Consider the following 19,335-nt stretch of genomic DNA (forward strand, 5'->3'; position numbering starts at 1 on the left):
ATATACTGCGTGGGCTGTGTTATATACTTCATGGGCTGTGCTATATACTACGTGCCCTGTGTTATATACTGCGTGGCCTGTGTTATATACTACGTCGCCTGTTTTATATACTGTGTGGCTGCTATATACTGCATGGCCTGTATTAACACATCGGGTATTCTAGAATATGTATGTATGTATATAGCAGCCACATAGTATATAGCACAGACCATGTAGTATTTGTCTGCTATATACTACATGCCTCCTATATACTACGTGGCCTGTGCTATATACTATGTCGCTGCTATATACATACATACATATTCTAGAATACCCCATGCGTTAGAATCGGGCCACCATCTAGTTATACATATAGTAGTAGTATCCCCCATTGGACTAATATCCATTCAAATGAAATCTTAATTAAGTGCTTGCTGGTGTATCCTGATATAATTCATAATAAATTAGACATGTCTGATACCTAGTGTGAACCACGCCAGAAATGTATGCCAGCTGGGCGTTCCATTTCTTGAATGAGTTATGCCACTTTAGCGGTGCAACTTATGATGAATTTCATGGGCTGGCATGACGACACCCATCCTTTTTCATTGGTGGAGCTGTCTGGGACTGGTGGGTAAAAGCCAAAGTCACAATATTTGTCGAGTTGTGCAAAAAATATTGTGATTATGGTGTTTACTCCAGATTTATGGCTTAAGCTATTTTATGAATATTGCCCCCTGAATGTTTGTAATGAAAATGTATAGTTTTACAAACGTATCTATAAAAGGTTGGATATTGATTTTTGCCAGTGAATCCACTGGATACATGTATGTATTCAGCTCTTTTTTTATTTGCTCCTGCTTTAAACAATAATGTCAGATATGTTGTATGATCCTTGCAGACATATTCTTCAAATTCAATAATAATACTCATATCAGTAGCTTCAAAATCACTATACACTAAAATGTCCATAACATTATGTTCAAGAGTCAGTGAAAGGCTAATAATTGTTATCTAGCAGAGGTCAGAGAAAGAAACCAAGTTACTACAGTAGCAGGTACAGCAGTAACAAGCTGGTTCTAAGAGTACCTTGTAAAACAAGCCTTCTGTTATTATGAGAGGGAAGCAAATGTCACACTCACCATCCTTCCTGGAGTAGAGTTGAAGAATAGTGATGGATATAGTTTCTGTCCAGAAATTAAGAACAAGTAGAATGGAGAATAAGGAGTCAATGCACACAACTATATTACAGCTCTTTGTTATACGGATCAGTAACACAATGCCACATCCTTTCACAAAAACATAGGAAGCATTCTCTATCACATTCTGTATTATGTACAAATTTTCCTCTAGAGGCATTGCTTTTAATGGAGAATACGGTGTCCGATAAAAGTCGAAAATACAGATGCGTAGGGATTGTGTTGATATGGGTTGTAATGTCATGTGCATTGACCCTAAAACATATTGTAATTCAGATATTATTGGAAGATCCCTACAATTTAAGTGGGGTATGCTATTAGATTTCTATAAAAGTTACTACACTCTCCAATGATGGTTGTGGAGGCAAAAATAGGTTAGATGTAGGTTTCTTGACTAATCTGATTTTCTTGCTTTAGTGAGTTGTGCTCATGCTCAGTATGTAATTGATGGTCAAACTATCTTTCAACTATTAGTGAGATACAAAGTAACCTAATATCTGTGGAATCTGTAACTGAAAGCTTTCTAGCAGAAAGAATAACTTATGCACTTCTGCTAATGAAAAATTTTAAAAAATGAACCATTACTTACCATATTGCACAATCTTTAAATGTTGGTATAATAAATACAATTAAAGGGAACCAGTCCCCATGAAAATGCCGTCCAAGCTGTGGGAACCATGTTATAGGGCAGGGGAAGCTGAGCAGATTGATATATTGTTTTGTAAGGAAAGATTCTGTATAACCTGTGTTTTCATCATTTAATCCTCTGCTCTTTCTGTGATGTTTGGTCCAGTGAGCGATCCTATCCATGACTGACAGCTAGCACTCTTCTGTACTGTTATACAAAGAAAGCTGTCAGTCATCAATAGGACCACCTACTGGACTGAAAATCTCAGAAAAAACAGCGGATTAAATGGCTAAAACACAAGTTATACTGAATATTACCCTACAAAACTATGTATCAGTCTGCTTAGCTCTCCCTGCTCTATAACATCGTGTCTGCATATTGGACTGCATTTTTATGGTAACAGGTTTTCTTTAACTGAAAGTCACATATGGGACAATAATTCACTCTTAATACACTTACTTTACACATATGACCTACATTGCATAAAAATCTAGGCTACTAAGAATAGGAACTTAACAATCAAACACAGATGAGTAAGCTTAAAAGTCTTCAAAATGCCCCTAAATCTCTGTGTAAGAAATTGCAGTATGTGTGTGTTCCACTTTACTACTCTTTTCCATGCTGTAAATATGAAAGTAAATTCATGAAAAAGGATGTGCTTAACATCCTGCCCTCCTTTTTTGTTAGTCTTTGATAGAGATTATAAAACTAAAGTTTCATATTAATTTGTAAGACTGGACAAACTGCAATCACATAGCCAAATTGTCATTGTATTTTAGGAAAATGATAACATGTTGAGCTTTGTGGAACTTATTGCAGGAAGCACTTTAAAGGATAGGTTAAATACATTTTATAAATCTGGAGGTTCCATGCACTTGGTTGTGTTAAAGATCTGTGATAAGGCCTCCATAGCAATTTATAATACCATACAATATCTCTGTAAGGATTCGATTAACAGAAGAACACAGAATACAATGCAGATTCATCGTTGGGTGACAAATTGCCTGTGGTATTGTACCTATTTGTAATTAGTTTTAACTAAAATATCCCTCAGTATTGAAATTTCGACACATAGAAGGAAAAGATGCGGAATTATGGAAGTCACAGTATCGATGCATATCATAATGATATGCAAATGATGAAATAATGGAAACAACATTTACAAAACACCTCGAATTATTCAATATCAAGTATGAGCGTTTTGCCATGCTACATGCGCTTGGGCATGCAGACTATCAAGATCCACTGCTGGCAGCTCCATTTGCAATTGTTGATCAATTACATCCCAGATATGCTTAGTGGGAGACAAGACAGAATCCGGAGACAAAGAGAGGAATGATAGAACAATTAGGTCACACAGGCTTCTGACACTAGCACAAGCAACATGTAAAAACAACCTGAAGTTATAGTGTTGAAAAGTGGGCCTGGGACACTTTGAAGAAATTGCTGTAGCACTGGCTCCACCAGCAATTTAATGTAAAGCTGAGGTGTATCTGAAATAAAGACTAGATGGGGACAACTCCTGTACACTCTACCACCCCACACTTAAATCCTTGGAGTAGGACCAGTGTGAAATTTCCTTAACCCCTTTTTGACATCAGATGTAATAATCTGTCCCCGTGCCCTGGGCCTATGTGACCAGGAACGGATTATTACGTCATTTTTTTATGCGGCACTGTTACCAAAGTCGCGATGATCACATTAAAATTACAGCACCAACTTACCTCTAGGTAGATGGTGTTGTCATCCTGGGGGGGTGTCGCTGCCCTCCCGCAACCATGATTGCTGTGATTGGCTGTTCAATTCTGAATAGCCAATCGCAGCATTTCTTAGTATTTCAGGCAATCAGATTGCCGGAAACACGGATGTCCCAGCTTATGATCAGTGCTCCAAGAGCATCGATCATAGGCTGCTGCCTGGCAACATCAGACATGGCCTGGACCCACTCTGACTGGCACAATCGACGATTACATCAATCACGCCAACCACAGAGCACAGCCGCTGTGTGACCACGCTATGCCCTGACTATGACCTGCCTAGGATCGGAGCTGTAAGAGCACCAATTCTAGGCTGGTGCCTCGCAATGTCAGGTATGGCTTGTGGAGCACCCCCAGACGCAGGGCCGCGGGGTACTCGGTACCGGGCCTCTCAGTCTCGGTCCTGGGGTTCTCACGGTGGCTAGACCCGGTCCGTGACCCTGCTAAGGGGCATCCAATGAAAGGTGATGGTGTGTGGTGCGAGGCGCGATTAATAACGAGGACACAGGGTTGCAGTCTCTTTACCTCTTTGCTGTAGGCTTCGGGATCCGCAATCCAGAGTACTGCTAACAGGGCTAGCTGAGACCAGCCGGTCCGAAGGCACATCCAGAGTTCCCTTTGCAGGTGGAAATCAGTGCCTACCTTCTAGCGCCTGTGTGCTGTAGTACCTCCCTGCTGAGCACCACGGGATAGTCCTCACAACTGTTGTGTCCGTTTCTGATGTTCTTTCTCACAACTCGTATCTGTTCTGATGTTCTTCTCTGTCCCCCAGATGATATGGCTAGGACGCACCCGTATGACGGGTAGGCCTGGAGTTCTTCCGGGACCCTAGCGTCGCCCCTCTCCCACAATTGCCCCTATGTCTGCTTAGGTGTTTTAGGTGAGACAGCCAACCTATAATCAACTGTCCTGCCGCTGTTTGAAGTACTGCTTGGAGCCCAATACTTCCTCAGCGTTCCGGCCACCGGCTACGCTCCTCAGTAGGATGTTGCCGATCTCGGGGCACGGCTCCTACTGGCTTTATCTCCTTTTCTGCTGCGATCTCATTTCTCACTTCTCCACAATATATCTCGCTTCGTATCCTCTCTTAAGATACCGCCGCATTCGAGTGCAGGCGCGGCTCCGTAACGTTCTGTCCTGTTCGCTAGGTCACTGCCAGGGTCCCACCCCTGACAGAGACCCCCCTGAATCTTCTCCCGCAACACCCTCTGCCACAGGATGTTGCCTGGATCGAACCCAGTCAGCTTCTTTCTAACTTCCTATCCAGCCCCCAGTTTTACCAGATTGGGAGGAGTGGCCTAATACATAGAACCCTTTGCTCCCCCTGGTGGCTGAAGTGTGAAATGTAGTGTGTGACTGTGATACCTGGTCAGGTGAACTCCTTTTGTGCAATCAGACGTAACATCACTCCCCTTAGTGGCAGAGCAACATTACTGCAACGACCAGATCTCTGGGGCGCTGCACTCCCCCCCGGTTAAATCCAGTACTCCTGGACTGGGAAGAAGAACAACAATACATGTTAGCAAAAGTGTTATGACCCCAATGGCGAGGGTCTCAGAGGAACGTGGAAGTCTGCAGAATACAAAAATCCAGCTCATAGGGCAGTGGTAACTGGGTTGACCATATATCTACTCCTAACGCCAACACTAGAAGTAGCCGGGGATCATTCCTACGTTGATTCTAGATGACACGCGCCAGCCGGAGAATCTAGCTACCCCTAGTAGAGGAAAACAAAGACCTTTCTTGCCTCCAGAGAAGGGGACCCCAAAGCTGGATAGAAGCCCCCCACAAATAATGACGGTGAGGTAAGAGGAAATGACAAACACAGAAATGAACCAGGTTTAGCACAGAGAGGCCCGCTTACTGATAGCAGAATAAAGAAAGGTAACTTATATGGTCAACAAAAACCCTATCAAAATCCACACTGGAAATTCAAGAACCCCCGAACCGTCTAACGGTCCGGGGGGAGAACACCAGCCCCCCTAGAGCTTCCAGCAAAGGTCAGGATATAGATTTGGAACAAGCTGGACAAAAATACAAAACCAAAACAAATAGCAAAAAGCAAAAGGCAGACTTAGCTGATATAACTGGAACCAGGATCAGTAGACAAGAGCACAGCAGACTAGCTCTGATAACTACGTTGCCAGGCATTGAACTGAAGGTCCAGGGAGCTTATATAGCAACACCCCTAACTAACGACCCAGGTGCGGATAAAAGGAATGACAGAAAAACCAGAGTCAAAAAACTAGTAACCACTAGAGGGAGCAAAAAGCAAATTCACAACAGTACCCCCCCCTTAGTGAGGGGTCACCGAACCCTCACCACGACCACCAGGGCGATCAGGATGAGCGGCATGAAAGGCACGAACTAAATCGGCCGCATGAACATCAGAGGCGACCACCCAGGAATTATCCTCCTGACCATAGCCCTTCCACTTGACCAGGTACTGAAGCCTCCGCCTGGAGAGGCGAGAATCCAAGATCTTCTCCACCACGTACTCCAACTCGCCCTCAACCAACACCGGAGCAGGAGGCTCAGCAGAAGGAACTACAGGCACAATGTACCGCCGCAACAAGGACCTATGAAATACATTGTGAATAGCAAACGACACAGGAAGATCCAGACGAAAAGATACAGGATTAAGGATTTCCAATATCTTGTAAGGCCCAATAAAACGAGGTTTAAATTTGGGAGAGGAGACCTTCATAGGAACAAAGCGGGAGGAAAGCCATACCAAATCCCCAACGCGTAGTCGGGGACCCACACCGCGGCGGCGGTTGGCAAAGCGCTGAGCCTTCTCCTGTGACAACTTCAAGTTGTCCACCACATGATTCCAGATCTGCTGCAACCTATCCACCACAGAATCCACCCCAGGACAGTCAGAAGGCTCCACATGACCCGAAGAAAAGCGAGGATGGAAACCAGAGTTGCAGAAAAAAGGTGAAACCAAGGTGGCGGAACTAGCCCGATTATTAAGGGCAAACTCAGCCAACGGCAAGAATGTCACCCAATCGTCCTGATCAGCAGAGACAAAACACCTCAAATAAGCCTCCAAAGTCTGATTGGTTCGCTCCGTCTGTCCATTAGTCTGAGGATGGAAAGCAGACGAAAACGACAAATCAATGCCCATCCTACTACAAAAGGATCGCCAGAACCTGGAAACGAACTGGGATCCTCTGTCTGACACAATATTCTCAGGGATGCCGTGCAAACGAACCACGTTCTGGAAAAACACAGGAACCAGATCGGAAGAGGAAGGCAGCTTAGGCAAAGGAACCAAATGGACCATCTTGGAGAAGCGATCACATATCACCCAGATAACGGACATGCCCTGAGATAGCGGAAGATCAGAAATGAAATCCATGGAGATATGTGTCCAAGGTCTCTTCGGGACAGGCAAGGGCAAGAGCAAACCGCTGGCACGAGAACAGCAAGGCTTAGCTCGAGCACAAGTCCCACAGGACTGCACAAATGACCGCACATCCCTTGACAAGGAAGGCCACCAAAAGGACCTGGCCACCAGATCTCTGGTGCCAAAAATTCCCGGGTGACCTGCCAACACCGAGGAATGAACCTCGGAAATGACTCTGCTGGTCCACTTATCCGGGACAAACAGTCTGTCAGGTGGACAAGACTCAGGCCTATCAGCCTGAAATCTCTGCAACACACGTCGCAGATCCGGAGAAATAGCTGACAAGATAACTCCATCTTTAAGAATACCAACAGGATCAGCGACTCCAGGAGCATCAGGCACAAAGCTCCTAGAAAGAGCATCGGCCTTCACATTCTTTGAACCAGGTAAATACGAGACAACAAAATCAAAGCGGGAGAAAAACAATGACCAGCGGGCCTGTCTCGGATTAAGGCGTTTAGCAGACTCGAGATACATCAGATTTTTGTGATCAGTCAAGACCACCACACGATGCTTAGCACCCTCGAGCCAATGACGCCACTCCTCAAATGCCCATTTCATGGCCAACAACTCCCGATTGCCCACATCATAATTTCGCTCGGCAGGCGAAAACTTCCTAGAGAAAAAGGCACAAGGTTTCATAACAGAGCAACCAGGGCCTCTCTGCGACAAAACGGCCCCTGCCCCAATCTCCGAAGCATCCACCTCAACCTGAAAGGGAAGTGAGACGTCAGGCTGGCACAAAACAGGCGCCGAAGTAAACCGGCGTTTCAACTCCTGGAAAGCCTCCACGGCAGCAGGAGCCCAGTTAGCTACATCGGAGCCCTTCTTGGTCATATCCGTCAAAGGTTTCACAATGCTAGAAAAATTAGCGATAAAACGACGGTAGAAGTTAGCGAAGCCCAAGAACTTCTGAAGACTCTTAACTGACGAGGGCTGAGTCCAATCAAGAATAGCTCGGACCTTGACTGGGTCCATCTCCACAGCAGAAGGGGAAAAAATGAACCCCAAAAAGGGAACCTTCTGTACACCAAAGAGACACTTTGAGCCCTTGACAAACAAAGAATTTTCACGCAAAATTTTAAAGACCAACCTGACCTGCTCCACATGCGAATCCCAATCATCAGAAAAAAACAAAATATCATCCAGATAAACAATCAAAAATTTATCCAGATACTTCCGGAAAATGTCATGCATAAAGGACTGAAAAACTGAAGGCGCATTGGAGAGCCCAAAAGGCATCACCAAGTACTCAAAATGACCTTCGGGCGTATTGAATGCGGTTTTCCATTCATCACCTTGCTTAATGCGCACAAGGTTGTACGCACCACGAAGGTCTATCTTGGTGAACCACTTGGCACCCTTAATCCGGGCAAACAAGTCAGACAACAGCGGTAAAGGATACTGAAATTTGACAGTGATCTTATTTAAAAGCCGATAATCAATACAAGGTCTCAAAGATCCGTCCTTTTTTGCCACAAAAAAGAATCCCGCACCAAGAGGGGAAGAAGACGGACGAATATGTCCTTTCTCCAGAGACTCCTTGATATATGAACGCATAGCGGTATGTTCAGGTACCGACAGATTAAACAGTCTTCCCTTAGGAAATTTACTGCCTGGGATCAAATCTATAGCACAGTCACAGTCCCTATGAGGAGGCAGTGCACTGGACTCAGACTCACTGAAGACATCCTGATAATCAGACAAATACTCCGGAACTTCCGAAGGCGTAGAAGAAGCAATAGACACAGGCAGGGAATCCCCATGAATACCACGACAGCCCCAACTTGAGACTGACATAGCCTTCCAGTCCAGGACTGGATTATGGGTCTGTAACCATGGCAGCCCCAAAACAACCAAATCATGCATTTTATGTAAAACCAGGAAACGTATCACCTCGCGGTGTTCAGGAGTCATGCACATGGTAACCTGTGTCCAATACTGCGGTTTATTTGCTGCCAATGGCGTAGCATCAATACCCCTAAGAGGAATAGGATTTTCTAATGGTTCAAGAGTAAAACCACAGCGCTTAGCAAATGAGAGATCCATGAGACTCAGGGCAGCACCTGAATCCACAAACGCCATGACAGGATAAGATGACAATGAGCAAATCAAAGTTACAGATAGAATAAATTTAGGTTGCAAATTACCAACGGTGACAGGACTAACAACCTTAGCTACACGTTTAGAGCATGCTGAGATAACATGTGTAGAATCACCACAGTAGTAGCACAAGCCATTCCGGCGTCTATGAATTTTCCGCTCATTTCTAGTCAGGATTCTATCACATTGCATTAAATCAGGTGTCTGTTCAGACAACACCATGAGGGAATTTGTGGTCTTGCGCTCCCGCAACCGCCGGTCAATTTGAATAGCCAGTGCCATAGTATCATTCAGACCTGTGGGAATTGGAAAACCCACCATAACATTCTTAATGGCTTCAGAAAGGCCATTTCTAAAATTAGCGGCCAGTGCACACTCGTTCCAATGTGTCAGCACGGACCATTTCCGAAATTTTTGGCAATACACTTCAGCCTCGTCCTGCCCCTGAGACATAGCCAGCAAGGCCTTTTCTGCCTGAATCTCAAGATTGGGTTCCTCATAAAGTAAACCGAGCGCCAGAAAAAACGCATCAAGATCAGCCAATGCCGGATCTCCTGGCGCCAGCGAAAAAGCCCAATCCTGAGGGTCGCCCCGTAAGAACGAAATAACAATTTTTACTTGCTGAGCAGAATCTCCAGATGAACAGGGTCTCAGGGACAAAAACAATTTACAATTATTCACGAAATTCCTAAACTTAAACCTGTCTCCGGAAAACAGTTCAGGAATCGGTATTTTAGGTTCTGACCTAGGATTTCTGATAACATAGTCTTGTATGCCCTGCACACGAGTAGCCAGCTGGTCCACACTTGTAATCAAGGTCTGGACATTCATGTCTGCAGCAAGCATAGCCACTCTGAGGTAAAGGGGAAGAAGAAAAAAAAAAAAACTCAGAATCTTCTTTCTTATAATCCCTCTTCTGCAATGCATTAAACATTTAATACTGGCCTGGCAAACTGTTATGACCCCAATGGCGAGGGTCTCAGAGGAACGTGGAAGTCTGCAGAATACAAAAATCCAGCTCATAGGGCAGTGGTAACTGGGTTGACCATATATCTACTCCTAACGCCAACACTAGAAGTAGCCGGGGATCATTCCTACGTTGATTCTAGATGACACGCGCCAGCCGGAGAATCTAGCTACCCCTAGTAGAGGAAAACAAAGACCTTTCTTGCCTCCAGAGAAGGGGACCCCAAAGCTGGATAGAAGCCCCCCACAAATAATGACGGTGAGGTAAGAGGAAATGACAAACACAGAAATGAACCAGGTTTAGCACAGAGAGGCCCGCTTACTGATAGCAGAATAAAGAAAGGTAACTTATATGGTCAACAAAAACCCTATCAAAATCCACACTGGAAATTCAAGAACCCCCGAACCGTCTAACGGTCCGGGGGGAGAACACCAGCCCCCCTAGAGCTTCCAGCAAAGGTCAGGATATAGATTTGGAACAAGCTGGACAAAAATACAAAACCAAAACAAATAGCAAAAAGCAAAAGGCAGACTTAGCTGATATAACTGGAACCAGGATCAGTAGACAAGAGCACAGCAGACTAGCTCTGATAACTACGTTGCCAGGCATTGAACTGAAGGTCCAGGGAGCTTATATAGCAACACCCCTAACTAACGACCCAAGTGCGGATAAAAGGAATGACAGAAAAACCAGAGTCAAAAAACTAGTAACCACTAGAGGGAGCAAAAAGCAAATTCACAACACAAAAGACGTGCAAAATTTTGAAATGCAATGAACAAGTAAATATAACAGTGCTTCCCTTTATGGGAGGTGAGGACTCTTGAACGTTACAAACAGAAACATGTTTAAATATTTTAAATAACATACTAATTTTCTGACTATAAATAACTTCTATTACCCAGCCGGGTATTCTACTAAGTGCAAATTCTGAACAATAATTTAACTTTTTCGTTTAAGGGCATATAGGCTGAACCCACTAAAGGCTTACTATAAAACTCTGAAATATAAATTAACTTTTTCTTTATTTCTCTTTTCTAAGTGCAACATTTTTCTTTTTACTCTCTGATTTTTCATATGCAGGACCGCCTGTCTATCTGCCGAGGCCTACTGCCTCTTTTCTTAGTACAGGATCAATTAACCATCTCTCTATGGCTCTCAGGAGGACTCACCAACTAACCCCTACGGGTTCACTTTATTGAAATTCGGCTTTCAACTCTTTCCTGTCCTCAATCTCTAGTAACATCATTAAACATTCTCTATAACTATCTAGCTAACTACATATTACTTCTATGTAAAACATTATTACTATTAACTTTCTTTAAGGCAACATTATACTTTAAGTGCAACAAGTGAACTTTCCCTTTAAGAGGGAACCAAGTCTCTTTCAGGTAATGCAGACTCTTTCTATCTGCAAGTCCGTTTAAGGCAAGAGCTTCCATGCTGTACTCAGGAACAGTCTCTTCAAAAAGCTCTCCGCTTTGTAAACCCAGTAAAGGGCACCTTTAAGAAGGTGCGAACTATTTACAATACAGTTTGTGAACCATTCACCGTCCATGATTCGGCAGTCTTTGTAAACATTGATAAACAAAAGCAAAAATAAAAACAAGAGCAAAAATAAAAAGCAATAGGGATCCCGGGTAAACGAAGGGATCCCTTTAAAAATAACCCTGGTCGGGTTTAAAGCAGCAAAACATCAGGAAGACAAACAAGTAACTATTTACAGTTTCAGAGCATTAGGAGCTACTCTGGTTCTGGTGGCCTCCACCGGGGCTTTACCTGACAGGTGGCCCTCTGTGGCCCAGGCAGGCTTGACTCCATGCCCACTCCCGGTGCCAGGTACACGACATGAGTTTGGGTCTTCTGCATGACCAGGTAGTGCGCTGTGATGAGTGTCTGGTGGGCCGGTGGATAATGCCGGCGGCGGCAGAGGCTGCTGCAGCCGCTTCAGCGGCAAGCTCCTCCCCCTCGGTTCTGGATACCGCCAGGACGGCTGTACAGCGCTGCATATCCCGGGCCCACCAACTTCTTCCCTTTAGATGCCGGCGATACGTCACCACATCTCCCGGCTCCAGGAGGGACTTGGCACCGTCTCCACACAGGCAGGGCTCCACCTTGTCCTGGGTGATGCGGACTCTCACGGCCGCTCCAATTTCTTGGACGAAGCCTTTCCCCTCCTGGGGCTGGTAAACGATCACAACGCCCCATTTCAGCAAGGAGCCCTCCAGCAGCTGGCCTCGCGCTTCCCGCTCCACTTCCCGCTGGAACTCCACGATTAGGTGGTTCCGGTATTCTCACCAAGGGAAGGGCCCGAGGTTGTGCCCCCCGGTAATTTGGGGTCAGGTGGCGGGGCCACCGGGGCGCCAGTGGTCGCAGTGGTAACTGGGTCAGGTGCGGAGGTGAGGCGTCCTCCCTGGGAGTCGCGGCACTGATTACCTACGCTTGAGGCAACTCCTCCGGTGCCACTCCACTCTCCTGAGGGAGGCGTACGGACTGGGGACCGTTCAGGCATGGGATGCCCCATCGGCAGCTCCCATGGATCCAAATCCTCCAACGGGGGCATGTTGGAGTAATCCTCCGGTGACGGGGGTCGGTACGGGGCCATTCTTTTCCGTAGGCCTTCTCTGGTCTCCAGTCCCACCTCATCTGAGTCATAGTTTCGTTTCTTCGGTCTCCGCCCGCCATAGAAGATCAGGAGGCGGGTCTCAGCTGCTGACGGACACGTCCTCAGGATACAGAAATATTCAGACTGGGCGGCTATTGTCTTTCGCGCTCTCCAGCTCATGTACGCCCACTTCACGCCCCTCTTCTTCTCCTGCGCGCCTCGTAGCGCTGTAATGGCGGCGGTTTTGGCGGGCATTTTTGGCGGCAAAGAACAACACACAGTCTTTGCAATAAGTCACAGTTCAAGCACAATTCAGACACAGTTCCAAGGCACACATGACCTGATCTTCAGGCTTAAGTAGATCCTGTTCGTGACGCCAAGTTGGAGCGCCCCCAGACGCAGGGCCGTGGGGTACTCGGTACCAGGCCTCTCAGTCTCGGTCCAGGGGTTGTCACGGTGGCTAGACCCGGTCCGTGACCCTGCTAAGGGGCATCCAATGAAAGGTGATGGTGTGTGGTGCGAGGCGCGACACAGGGTTGCAGTCTCTTTACCTCTTTACTGTAGGCTTCGGGATCCGCAATCCAGAGTACTGCTAACAGGGCTGGATGAGACCGGCCAGTCCGAAGGCACATCCAGAGTTCCCTTTGCAGGTGGAAATCAGTGCCTACCTTTTAGCGCCTGTGTGTTGTAGTACCTCCCTGCTGAGCACCACGGGATAGTCCTCACAACTGTTGTGTCTGTTTCTGATGTTCTTTCTCACAACTCGTATCTGTTCTGATGTTCTTCTCCGTCCCCCAGATGATATGGCTAGGACGCACCCGTATGACGGGTAGGCCTGGAGTTCTTCCGGGACCCTAGCGTCACCCCTCTCCCACAATTGCCCCCTATCTCTGCTTAGGTGTTTTAGGTGAGACAGCCAACCTATAATCAACTGTCCTGCCGCTGTTTGAAGTACTGCTTGGAGCCCAATACTTCCTCGGCATTCCGGCCACCGGCTACGCGCCTCAGTAGGATGTTGCCGATCTCGGGGCACGACTCCTACTGGCTTTATCTCCTTTTTTGCTGCGATCTCGTTTCTCACTTCTCCACAATATATCTCGCTTCGTATCCTCTCTTAAGATACCGCCGCATTCGAGTGCAGGCGCGGCTCCGTAACGTTCTGTCCTGTTCGCTTCGCTAGGTCACTGCCAAGGTCCCACCCCTGACAGAGACCCCCCTGAATCTTCTCCCGCAACACCCTCTGCCACAGGATGTTGCCTGGATTGAACCCAGTCAGCTTCTCTCTAACTTCCTATCCAGCCCCCAGTTTTACCAGATTGTGAGGAGTGGCCTAATACATAGAACCCTTTGCTCCCCCTGGTGGCTGAAGTGTGAAATGTAGTGTGTGACTGTGATACCTGGTCAGGTGAACTCCTTTTGTGCAATCAGACGTAACATCACTCCCCTTAGTGGCAGAGTAACATTACTGCAACGACCAGATCTCTGGGGCGCTGCACTTGGACCCGTTGATTGGCACGATCAATGATTACATCGATCTCGCCAATCACAGGGAATAGCAGTGGCGTGACCACGCTGTGATCTGGCTAGGATCAGAGCTGTAAGCGCACGGATCCTAGTCTGGTGCCTGGCAATGGCAGCATCACCAGAGCCAGCTATGATTGGTGCAATCAATGTCATCATCTATCGCATCAATTACAGGGTGCAGCAGTGGTGTGACCACTCTGTGACCTGTCTGTGACTGCGCTGAGCGCGTGGGAAAATTGTGTGGGATTTGGTGCACCCACTGCTGAATAAAGTTATCACCTCTACATGGATAACTTTTATACCAGCATCCCACTCTGTCCCTCTCTTTGTGAGGTACCACAGCCTGCGGTATTGTCTGCAAAAATCAGAGAGGCCCCCTGTATTGCTAAAGGGGCTCCTGTCATCATCAGATCTTGGCTTGTATATTGATACAGGGGCTCCTGTCATGATCAGGTCCTAGCTCCTGTATTGCTAAAGAGACTTCTTTCATCATCAGATCCTGACTCCTTTCTTGCTAAAAGGGCTCCAGTCATCATCAGATCCTGGCTCCTGCATTGCTAAATAGGACTCCTGTCATCATCAGATCCTGGCTCCTATATTGCTAAAGGGGCTCCAGTCATCATCAGATCCTGGCTCCTATATTGTTAAAGAGGTTCCTGACATCATCAGATCCTGGATCCTGTATTGGTAAAGGGGCTCTTGTCATCATCAGATCCTGGCTACTATATTGATAAAGGCAGTCCAGTTATCATCAGATTCTGGCTTCTATACTTTTACTGTATATTGCTAAAGAGGCGCTTGTCATCATCAGATCCTGGCTCCTGTATTTGTAAGAAGTGTGTCGGCTCACCAAGGTGGTATAATTGAAGATAAATGTAATTGTACTGACGCCTGAATAATCTTTGTACTTGTTGTCAATAGATTTATTTTTTTATTGTTAATGTTGTTGAATGGCCACAAGATTTCACTGTTGTTTGAACATGGTTAAGAGACTGTGATATGCCTGTAAGATGTGAAAGGGGAGGGTTTTTATAAAAGTGAAAGAAAGGAAGAGGAAGCGTGGCCATCTTGGGCAGAGTCTGCAGGAGTGAGGGGTGTAAGAGGCTGTGCTGGAGAGGGATGCAGTGACATCACCTTGTGACAGCATCTGACTGAGTAAAGAGCAGCTACAGATTGAAGCTGAACTGAACCGGTATCCGAACCTGTCCGGATGCGAGGGAATTCCTGCTGTAAAAGCTGTTAAAGAATAGATGGGGCCCAGAATCTATGAAGTGAGAGGTGCCGCATCCTGTGGAAGCGTTATAGCACAAGCCTCCTCGGTATTGTTCATGGGCTGGAAGAACTCTGCATCTGCCTGCATGTCCTGAGTGTGTCTTTCAGAGCAGACCGGGTGGTAAGAAACACGAAAAGCCCACTGCGATGCTGCAGTAAGTAAATGTGCATACATCACTAGAGTTGAGCGACTTTTACTTTTTTAGGATCGAGTCGGGTTTCGCGAAACCCGACTTTGTCAAAAGTCGGGTCGGGTGAAATCGGACGATTATTGCGTAAAGTTGGGGGCCGACTGAAACACGAAACCCAATGCAAGTCAATGGGGAATCAAAGTCGGCAGAGAGTGGAGGACAGGAAAACACCTACAGTGCCAATTTTAATGTCAAAACATCAATTCTTATTACTGAAGCTTGTCAATCTTAATTTACTTTATAATAATAGTTAGGCATTGAAAACTTGGGGAAATTTGGCTAAAGTTGTGGAGGGGTAGGGCTGGCTTAAGTTTTTCATGGGCCCAGGAAACACGGAATACGTCACAGTGGTGCAGCAGGGAGAGGTAAGTATTTCAACTTTGGAAGTGCTGTGATCCTGAGCAAGCAGTGGGGGCCAACTCATTGGCATTGGCACTGGCACAGGGCCCCTCATAGTACGGCGGTGTGTTTGACGGTGGGTGGCGCCTCCCACCGGCAGAGAGAGATACTTTTGTGTACTATGAGAGGCCCTGTGCCAGTGACGTCGCAATGAGTATGCCCCCCATCTGATGAAGGAACCTGCACTTTCATCTGCACCTTCCTCTTTGTCCCCGTGTAAGGTGGTATAGTATGCAGGAAGGGGAACCTGACTTTCAGCAGGGTCAGATTCTGGCTGTGTAGAGTGCAAGGGGAATGTAGTGGTCTGGGTCAATGTACCAGCAGACTCATCAAGCAGTGGCTGGGCAATGAGCAGGATGAGAAGGAAACACAGATATAGGCCCAAATAATAAAGTGGGCTCAATGCAGTTCAAATGTGGTAACAGGACTAAACTGGCGGCGTTGCTTTGTTCAGGGGAGGACAACTGTAATGAGAGGCTGACACAGTGAGTAGGCCCAAATAAGCAAGTAGGCTAAAAGCAGTTCAAAATTGGTAACAGGACTAAACTGGCAGCGTTGCTTTGTTCAGCGGAGGACAATTGTAAGGAGTGGCTGACACAGTTAGTAGGCCCAAATAAGCAAGTAGGCTAAAAGCAGTTCAAAATTGGTAACAGGACTAAACTGGCGGCGTTGCTTTGTTCAGCGGAGGACAACTGTAATGAGAGGCTGACACAGTGAGTAGGCCCAAATAAGTAAGTATGCTAAATGCAATTCAAAATTGGTAACAAGACTAAACTGGCGGCATTGCTTTGTTCAGCGGAGGACAATTGTAAGGAGTGGCTGACACAGTGAGTAGGCCCAAATAAGTAAGTAGGCTAAATGCAATTCAAAATTTGTAACAGGACTAACCAGGCGGCATTGCTTTGCTCTGCGGAGGACAACTGTAATGAGAGACTGACACAGTGAGTAGGCCCAAATAAGTAAGTAGGCTAAAAGCAGTTAAAAATTGGTAACCGGACTAAACTGGCGGCGTTGCTTTGTTCAGGGGAGGACAACTGTAATGAGAGGCTGACACAGTGAGTAGGCCCAAATAAGCAAGTAGGCTAAAAGCAGTTAAAAATTGGTAACAGGACTAAACTGGCAGCGTTGCTTTGTTCAGCGGAGGACAATTGTAAGGAGTGGCTGACACAGTTAATAGGCCCAAATAAGCAAGTAGGCTAAAAGCAGTTCAAAATTGGTAACAGGACTAACCAGGCGGCATTGCTTTGCTCTGCGGAGGACAACTGTAATGAGAGACTGACACAGTGAATAGGCCCAAATAAGTAAGTAGGCTAAAAGCAGTTCAAAATTGGTAACAGGACTAACCAGGTGGCATTGCTTTGTTCAGCGGAGGACAACTGTAATGAGAGGCTGACACTGTGAGTAGGCCCAAATTAGTAAGTAGGCTAAAAGCAGTTCAAAATTGGTAACAGAACTAAACTGGCGGCGTTGCTTTGTTCAGCAGAGGACAATTGTAAGGAGTGGCTGACACAGTGAGTAGGCCCAAATAAGTAAGTAGGCTTAATGCAGTTCAAAATTGGTAACAGGACTAAACTGGTGGCGTTGCATTGTTCAGCAGAGGACAATTGTAAGGAGTGGCTGACACAGTGAGTAGGCCCAAATAAGTAAGTAGGCTAAATGCAATTCAAAATTGGTAACAGGACTAACCAGGCGGCATTGCTTTGCTCTGCGGAGGACAACTGTAATGAGAGACTGACACAGTGAGTAGGCCCAAATAAGTAAGTAGGCTAAAAGCAGTTCAAAATTGGTAACAGGACTAAACTGGCAGCGTGGTGGCATTGCTTTGTTCAGCGGAGGACAATTGTAAGGAGTGGCTGACACAGTTAATAGGCCCAAATAAGCAAGTAGGCTAAAAGCAGTTCAAAATTGGTAACAGGACTAACCAGGCGGCATTGCTTTGCTCTGCGGAGGACAACTGTAATGAGAGACTGACACAGTGAATAGGCCCAAATAAGTAAGTAGGCTAAAAGCAGTTCAAAATTGGTAACAGGACTAACCAGGTGGCATTGCTTTGTTCAGCGGAGGACAACTGTAATGAGAGGCTGACACTGTGAGTAGGCCCAAATTAGTAAGTAGGCTAAAAGCAGTTCAAAATTGGTAACAGAACTAAACTGGCGGCGTTGCTTTGTTCAGCAGAGGACAATTGTAAGGAGTGGCTGACACAGTGAGTAGGCCCAAATAAGTAAGTAGGCTTAATGCAGTTCAAAATTGGTAACAGGACTAAACTGGTGGCGTTGCATTGTTCAGCAGAGGACAATTGTAAGGAGTGGCTGACACAGTGAGTAGGCCCAAATAAGTAAGTAGGCTAAATGCAATTCAAAATTGGTAACAGGACTAACCAGGCGGCATTGCTTTGCTCTGCGGAGGACAACTGTAATGAGAGACTGACACAGTGAGTAGGCCCAAATAAGTAAGTAGGCTAAAAGCAGTTCAAAATTGGTAACAGGACTAACCAGGTGGCATTGCTTTGTTCAGCGGAGGACAACTGTAATGAGAGGCTGACACTGTGAGTAGGCCCAAATTAGTAAGTAGGCTAAAAGCAGTTCAAAATTGGTAACAGAACTAAACTGGCGGCGTTGCTTTGTTCAGCAGAGGACAATTGTAAGGAGTGGCTGACACAGTGAGTAGGCCCAAATAAGTAAGTAGGCTTAATGCAGTTCAAAATTGGTAACAGGACTAAACTGGTGGCGTTGCTTTGTTCAGCAGAGGACAATTGTAAGGAGTGGCTGACACAGTGAGTAGGCCCAAATAAGTAAGTAGGCTAAATGCAATTCAAAATTGGTAACAGGACTAACCAGGCGGCATTGCTTTGCTCTGCGGAGGACAACTGTAATGAGAGACTGACACAGTGAGTAGGCCCAAATAAGTAAGTAGGCTAAAAGCAGTTCAAAATTGGTAACAGGACTAAACTGGCAGCGTGGTGGCATTGCTTTGTTCAGCGGAGGACAATTGTAAGGAGTGGCTGACACAGTTAATAGGCCCAAATAAGCAAGTAGGCTAAAAGCAGTTCAAAATTGGTAACAGGACTAACCAGGCGGCATTGCTTTGCTCTGCGGAGGACAACTGTAATGAGAGACTGACACAGTGAATAGGCCCAAATAAGTAAGTAGGCTAAAAGCAGTTCAAAATTGGTAACAGGACTAACCAGGTGGCATTGCTTTGTTCAGCGGAGGACAACTGTAATGAGAGGCTGACACTGTGAGTAGGCCCAAATTAGTAAGTAGGCTAAAAGCAGTTCAAAATTGGTAACAGAACTAAACTGG

The 19,335-nt window shown here is 46.1% G+C and overlaps 1 protein-coding gene across 1 annotated transcript in view; it reads right to left on the reverse strand.

The window, feature by feature from the left end:
* The window catches only part of LOC143817695 (uncharacterized), a 164,823-nt gene that overhangs the window by 20,637 nt on the left and 124,851 nt on the right, over positions 1-19,335 (reverse strand). Inside the window, exon 10 of the mRNA XM_077299184.1 lies at positions 1,122-1,166. Within this exon, the coding sequence (XP_077155299.1) occupies positions 1,122-1,166 (45 nt within the window). The remainder of the gene's footprint in view (positions 1-1,121; positions 1,167-19,335) is intronic.

This window comes from Ranitomeya variabilis, chromosome 3, assembly GCF_051348905.1.
Source record: "Ranitomeya variabilis isolate aRanVar5 chromosome 3, aRanVar5.hap1, whole genome shotgun sequence".
Lineage (NCBI taxonomy): Eukaryota > Metazoa > Chordata > Amphibia > Anura > Dendrobatidae > Ranitomeya > Ranitomeya variabilis.